The 7,463-nt window shown below is 51.5% G+C and overlaps 1 protein-coding gene across 1 annotated transcript; it reads left to right on the top strand.

Annotated features, from left to right (window-relative positions):
* The first annotated feature begins 324 nt into the window (after positions 1–324).
* LOC112993726 (olfactory receptor 52K1-like) lies at positions 325–1,320 on the top strand. Its single transcript, XM_026117603.2, has one exon. It carries the CDS (start codon positions 325–327, stop codon positions 1,318–1,320), a length of 996 nt encoding a protein of 331 aa, XP_025973388.2.
* The last annotated feature ends 6,143 nt before the right edge of the window (positions 1,321–7,463 follow it).

Genomic DNA, 7,463 nt, shown 5'->3' with positions numbered 1-7,463 from the left:
GCTGTAAAGCTCTGAGCTGCAGGACCAGGTAAAGCAAGAGGGGAAAAGGGGGTGAGTTGTCTCAGGTCCCTGCTTCGGTGTCTCTACAAGTGCGTGTGTCCTTGTCACCTTTGCTCCCGAATACGGCAAGGATGTGCTTTGGTCCGAGATCTCTCAGGCTTTCTCCCTTTCTCATGGCTCTTAGTTTCAAAGTTTCCCTGGCTGCCCAGCATAACAAGAGTTTCATTGCAGAGAAGAGAGATCTGTATCTGCAGAGGGAGAAACTGTGCTTTCTTCTTTTGGCTGCAGGAAAGCTGAGACCTTGCAGCAGGTTGACACTCCAGGATGGCAGGCTGGAACCAGACGGATTTGGCCAGCATGTCCCAGACTGAATTCCTCCTGCTTGGATTCCCTGGGGTCCAAGAGTCCAGATTCCTCCTCTTCATCCCTTTTTTCTGCCTGTACCTACTGATTATCACTGCAAACTCCATCCTCATCTACACTGTGAGGGTGGAGGAAAGCCTCCATGCCCCCATGTACCTGCTGATCGCTCTGCTGCTTACTGTCAACCTCTGCAGCTCCAGCACGTTTGTGCCCAGGATGCTGCTGGGTTTCATCTTTGATCTCAGCCACATCTCCCTGGGGGGCTGCCTGGCACAGATGTTCTTCCTGTACTTCTTCATCATGCTGGATTGCAACATCCTCCTCCTCATGGCTTTGGACAGGTACGTGGCCATCTGCAGCCCACTGCGCTACGCGGACATAATGACCAGAAAATACCTGGCCAAGTTATCCCTGGCTGCAGTGGTGAGGAGCATCTCTTTTGTCAGCCCAGTGGTGATCCTGGCATCCAAGGTGCATTTTTGCCACTCTAATGTCATCGAGCACTTCGTCTGCGAGCACATGGCCTTGATGAGCCTGTCCTGCGGGGACATCGCCAGGAACAAGATTGTAGGACTAACCATGAGAGCCATCACCATCACCTTTGACTTGGGCTTCCTCCTGACATCCTACTGCAGGATAATCCGTGCGGCCCTGAAAATTGCTTCTGGGAACATCTGGCACAAAGCCTTCCACACGTGTGCCACCCACCTCATGGTCATCCTGACAACTTACCTCTCCAGCCTCTGCTCCTCGATAGCATACCGCATGGGGAAGTCCATCCCTGGGGACGTGCACAACCTGATCAGCGTGACATACCTGTTACTGCCGTGTGTTATCAATCCTATCATCTACGGTGTGAGGACCAAAGAGATCAGGGAGCACCTGCTAAAACTGCTGAAGAAAAGAGGGTTGGTTTCAATCCCCTTTAAGTGGGTAGCTACAAGCGAGCAGAGATAACATCTCCCCGTGCAGACACTCAACATCCCGCTCATCACCATGGTAATGGAGCTCTGAATACCCTCTTCTCAGAAAAAGGGTTCGATGACACACGACAAGAGTTAATTGCAAGGGCAAGTCCAAGAAAAAGCAAACCATTAAAAAAACTGTATGCAGCCCAACCGGCAATTTCCAGCTTCTCTGAGCCAGTCAAGCACTGTCAAGCCTCAGGATTTCCCCTCCTGCTGACTGAAATCAGCCTGATCTGAGATGCAGCACAGAGTTTGGGAACAGCTGGCTTTGGATGTCGTGTCCTGTAGCTTTTCTCTGTCCCAATACTTGGTAGTAGTTAACGGTTCATGTTGCAGCTACGATTCCCCGCCTCCTCGGAGCTGTCCCTGTTGGAGATCTTGCCAGTCAACCCAAGCATGTGAAAGATCAGCTTGACTGACCTCCCTTGCTTGTGGAGGCCCCTCTGGAGCAAGTGTTAATTGCAGGAGGAAATAGATCCTGCTGGTAGGTATCCTCCTGATCAGCAAGAGATCTCAGTATTTGGTTTGCAAACACCCCGACCCAGGACGCTCCATGCACGAGAGTGGGAAGATCCCAAGCACTGCATGGAGACTGCACCTGCGCGTCTCCCGGTTCCCGTCCCCCAGGAATTACCTCATTCTCTTTCGTCAGTGCCCACCAGACGAGAGGGGCTGCAGAAATAGTGTTACGATGGCAGTTCCTGCAAAAACCTCGCAGCACACAAAGAACAAAGTGTACAGTGCTAACACGGAGCTCTCCTCACTCACATAACGCATCTAAATTTGAACTGGTCGTAAATGCACAAGCATTGAGTGCAGTTCATAGCCAAAAGGACATACTTTTGCCAAGTGCAGCTGGCCAATGGGAAGCTTTTTTAGATGTTTCCTCCTGCCCTGGATCAGATGGGATTTTTCTAAGCATGGGCTACCCTTGCTTTTCAGAAGAGAGGCTAAAGACTGAAATATCCATGCATGCTCTAGTACATCTAAAGGTCAGTCCCAGTGCATCTCTACGTACCCACTGAACACCTGATGGGAGAAACCATTCATCTCTCCTCTCCCAAATCATCTCTAAAGGAAACTATTCAAAAGCAATCACCAGCAAATCACGTCTCCAGCAGCTGGGAAGAAGGGAAAAGGCCACAGGGATGAGGAGCACAGGCAGAAGTACTTGTGCCCTGGAGGGTGCACGGGGTGGTCAGAGGAACACAGAGGGGAATAAGGAGAGCTGGGTGGTTTAGTCCAGCAAAGTGGCATTTCTATTTAAGTATTAACAATCATAATTCTGAAAAGTTTCCTAATGTGCAAAAGCATCCGGCTGTTCTCGCAGTCTTGCTGAGTTTCCCAGCTAACGCATCATGTGGCGCTGAGTTGCAGTTTCTCAGCCAGGCCAATGCTTTGGGACCAAATTCGGCACTGTTATTCGTGCCCAGTACCCTACTCCAGACCTCTCAGCCTTGCAGAGAAAATGCCTCAGGCTGAAGAGCGGCAGTAGGATCTGTCACTGATGCACAGAGCTTTCTGCCCACCACTGCAAAAGCCTTTGAGTTCTCAGGATGTACTTTTTTCTTCCTTTTGAAACAGATGTTTTGATATTTTTAGTCTAACAAAATAAAAAAAAATCAATGCTACAAAAACTAGCCTAACACAATATAACACAAGGCTGAGAACATCCACATGGCTGTAGGACACCTGCCCAATATGGACAACCTATGAAACAAGCAAAAAAACCCTACAGAAACCTACAACGTCATGCAGTGCGTAAAACAGTGCCAACTTACTGTGACAGCAGCGAGCAATCCTTATAGCACAGGACACCATGCACAAAGGAGGAGCGTAGGTGGAAAATCATTCCCTGCACGGACCAAGACTTGTGTGATTTGGACGTACCGAGATCAGTCCCACGTGACTTTAATAGAGACAAAAATCTCAGGCATCTCAGCGCTGATCAAGGCGCTCTCCCTGCCCGCCATAGCAAGACAGGCAAGCAGAGCTTCTCAGACTCAGCCGGCCGCTCAGGGAACAGCTAATGGGCTGCAGCAGCCCCAGGATCCCCACGTTCAGCTCTGCCGTCAGGAGCATGTTCTCAGCAAAGAGCCCAGGCAGCACAGCGACAGCTATTCAGCCTGAACGGCCAGAAAGAGCGAGCTTCTCTCAAACGCAGCCGTTTCAATGCTTTTTCTCTGCAAAGCTACCCTGTTTCGGAATCACGGTCTCTCGGCAGACCACTTTTAACACCAAGACAAACATCCCCGGGTCTCTGCACGGCTGTGCTGCCCTGGGCAGCTGTACCAGGACGAGAGCAGAGCCCGACAAGGCTCCAACACCGCATTCATCCCGTGGGATTCCCTGGGCTCCGGGAATCTCAGGCTCTGCTCTTCCTCCTTTTCCTGCCTCCGTGTGCCCAGCAGTTATCCATGCAATCCGGGTGGGAAAAGCCTGTGCTCCCCCATGGACATGCCGGCCTCACCTCCCTCTGCCACGGGGCCCTGTGGGTCAATGCTGTTCTGCCCCAGATGTTATCCGGCTTCCTGCTCCCACGCCAGCACCACCTTCTCCCCCTGCCTGGGGCTCAGCTGGGAGCCCTCCATCCTGCCGGTGACGGCACCGGAGCAGCCTGCGCAGCAAAGCTGTCCACAGCTGCAGCACCCAACCGCTGGCAAGTCTCACCACGTGTCCCTCCCGCCTTCCCTTCTCCGTCGTGGCCCGGCAGGCTCATAGGACACGTGCAACTTGCTGCAGACCAGCTGCCCCTTCCTCCCACCCATCCTCATCATCTGTGGTGCAAGGGCCGAGGAGATCAGGCTGCGTGCGCATCCTGAGGTCCCTGCGGGGACAGCAAGTACCTCTCGCCTGAGGGTCCACGGGCTCCTTGAGAACATGCCTCTGCTCACCACGGCCGGGGGGGTACAGCAGCACCCCAGGGTGACCGGGAGGGATAACTGGTGCTGCAGGAACCTCTCCTCTGGAGACACCGGGAACGTTCACCTCCCACAGCTTTGCTGAGGGTCAGAAGTACTTGGTATCTTACCCCAGCTGGACAAGCCCAGAAGACAGAAGCACAGATAATCTGAGGTCTTGAAAAACAACAACAATTAAGGGAAGCGGAAAGGAGTGGGACTATGTAGCAGAGACCTCGAGGAAAGCAACGACCAGCCTGAGGGACAGAAAAATGCTGCTCGGATGAAGAGGGGAATAAACAATGCTTCCTGGCCAGAGGGAGGACAACCAGTCAGGGATTTAAACAAGAACCAAGAAGGTTTAGTTTAGACATCAGAAAAAGCTTTCTAGCAGTAAGACAGCCCCAGAGTACAGCACCTGGAGAACCTGCATCACTGGGGGATTTCAGACCAGGTCAGATTGACGTGCACCCGAAATGGCTTGGGGTGGGGAGAGACTGCTTGGCCTCTTCAGGTTCCTTCCAGGCCCATTTTCTGCAAGGGTCGGATTCAAAAAGGACAAGTGCTGTCTCTTTGCTCTGCTGTCTTTCCACTGCAGCTCCCCTCAAATAAAATAAAAACCAATAAACCAATAAAACCAGCAGCGCTCGGACCCCCTCCCAGAGCCCCCAGCAACGTGCTCTCCTTCCCTGACCCCAGACCTCTGCGCTCAGACCAGCGCTCTGACCTTGGGATGCGCTGGGATCTGGGGGAAATTTTTTAACGTCTCTTACAGATATTAAATCAACTCACATAGCTTTTATGTCTGTTATTTCATTTACAGGGCAGTCAGGGTTTATTAAGATGTTCACAAAGAGCCCAGAAACAACCCAAAGAAAGGATGCTGCGCCCATGATTGCTGTTTCTCTCACGCACACAACCACCTCTCTCGGTCTCATAAAAGCTGTTACCAATCCCTGCAAACCCTCCCTCATTTCACTGCTGCTGGGCACCTAAACCTGGGTTGAAATTAATAAGAAGTCCGATGTCTAAACACCTGCATGGTAGTGCTGCGCTGTGGGAATAGGAGCTGACTGAGCTGCAAAATAAATATTAAACAGAAATAGCCACATACCTGTATTTTATGCTTGCTACTGAGTTTGACTTAAATGCTGGTGGAAAAAATCTAGGCACTGCACGAGCTCCAGGGAATTAGCTTTGTCCTCCTAGCATAAATCCCTCATTTTTTTATGGAGCACGCATGAGATCTGTGCAGAGATGGGGGGAAAACTGTAGGTACTTTTCTTTATTTGCCATCTGATATTTCCTAACAGTATCTATAAAAAGTATAGAGAACACTTTCTACAGCAAGAGCCCAATACACCAAAAAAGATAATTTAAAAAATAGGAGAAAATGTAGGAAAGGATGTTAAGAGGAAACACAGGTTCCTTGTTTGCTTGCTGCATTGCGGCTGCAGAGCTAAGATTCTCAGTTACGCTTTATTGCCATAAATTAAGAAGCCTCAGCACAAAGGCACGCAGAGGCGGAAAGAAAAGGGAAAAAAAATGCCAGGGCTCCTGGAGCTCGAAGTGGCGCAGTCTTGCTGGGCTGAGCCCTAAACAACCTGCGTGATGGAATTAAACCTGGGGCTAAGAACAAGCCAAGAAAGGCTGCAGTCACGCCAGCAACAGGACCAGAATTCAAAATGACCTTGATAAATGAGACGGATTGCCTGAAATCAACAGCAAGAAATTCAGTGAAAACCAGTGGAAAGTCCCACACCTCACAGGAGAAAACCCGCACACGGTTTCCAAACTGGGAAATTCCTCGGAAGGGTGGTGGGGAAGGAGCTGGGCTCGGAGCCGATCAGAGCCCTGACGAGCCAGCAATGCCGAGGCAGTGCAGAAAAGACTGAGCCTGTTCTGGAGCCTCATAAACGCAGCACCGTGCACAGGACGCAGGTATTATCATTCAGCTCTGTTTGATACGGGTGCGGTATCAGCCGAGTGCTGCACCAGGCTTCGGGCACTGTGATCTCAGACAGACGAGAAATTGGAAAGAAACCACATGAACGAGATCAATAAGAAAATAGCGACACCGGAGAAGTGAACGAGACTGGGGTTGCTTTCCTGAGCAAGCAGGGAGCTGGAAGGGGAACGTTCCCCGTTTGCCAGGGGGTAAAAGATGGCTCTAAAAGGACCGGGATGTGTTTCTCTCCATGACGACCAAAGGAAGGGCGAGCAGCTTAGTCTGCAGCGTGGATAATTCCGCTGGGAATTAGGGAAAACTCCGAGTGACAGCGATGAAACGCCAGAGGCAAGGAAGCCGCGGAGCAGCCGCTACCGGAGGCTTCGCAGAGCAGGCAAACACGCTGCTCTCAGATCGCCTGCCTGGTGCCGCGGAGCCGTGCAGCGCGGGGATGCGACGGACAGCAAGGCAGCATTAACAACCGCACGTACCACCACGAGCGTTGCTGCCGACGACCGCCGCCTGTCCGTGCCGTGGAGGCGGCCTGACACCCGCACACAGTCGCTGTCGCCACGCGGAGCACACACGTACCGCACACGGCCTTCCGCACGCTCAGCTTTGCGGATAACAGATGACGTCATGAAATCCCATGCGGAAGATCGGAATCGAACCCGAAAGCAGCGGGACAAAAGCTCACACCCGAACGGTGCATCTGAAGGAAGAAAAGCGCAAATAAATGCAGTACAAATAAAACAGACTCCTTTTGACTTCAGGCTGTCTACCAGACACTGAGAGTCTGGATCAGCCTACCAGTGAAAGTGGGAAGCACAAAAATAACCAAAAGACAGTTTTAAGACATCACATGCCGTGTTTGGGAAGCACACAGCGTGCCAGGTTTCCCTGTGACTGCAGAGGACGGGACCCAGTTTCCCCAGAAAACCTTGCCAGTGCTACGTGCCGCACCACAAAGCCTCCAGCAGATCATCTGGGCTAAACGCCATGGAAGAGATGCGAGCACAGACCCCATCGAAGCTGTGGTGTGGGGTCGGGTAAGATTACTGCTCTCCATACGTGCTGAAAACTGGAAGAGTTAACTCAACAGGCACAGTTTTCTGAGATAATTTACCCAAGAATAATTTAAAAGCTCTGGCACAGAAGAGATCCCGTGTTAGAAGCAGAAGAGAAAAAACACAGATGCTCCGTTACAAGCTTTAGGGAGAAAAACCTGAGAAAGTGTCTCCAGCCAGGGTGGCACAAGCAGTCAGACTTGAAAAAACGAACGCT

This window comes from Dromaius novaehollandiae, chromosome 1, assembly GCF_036370855.1.
Source record: "Dromaius novaehollandiae isolate bDroNov1 chromosome 1, bDroNov1.hap1, whole genome shotgun sequence".
Classification (NCBI taxonomy): domain Eukaryota; kingdom Metazoa; phylum Chordata; class Aves; order Casuariiformes; family Dromaiidae; genus Dromaius; species Dromaius novaehollandiae.
The sequence above is the reverse complement of the archived record's forward strand: the minus strand, read 5'-3'. Positions and strand labels throughout refer to the sequence as shown.

What these genes read in the sequence shown, in the direction of transcription:
- LOC112993726 (XM_026117603.2), top strand. Translation starts at nt 325, where the DNA reads ATGGCAGGCTGGAACCAGACGGATTTGGCCAGCATGTCCCAGACTGAA.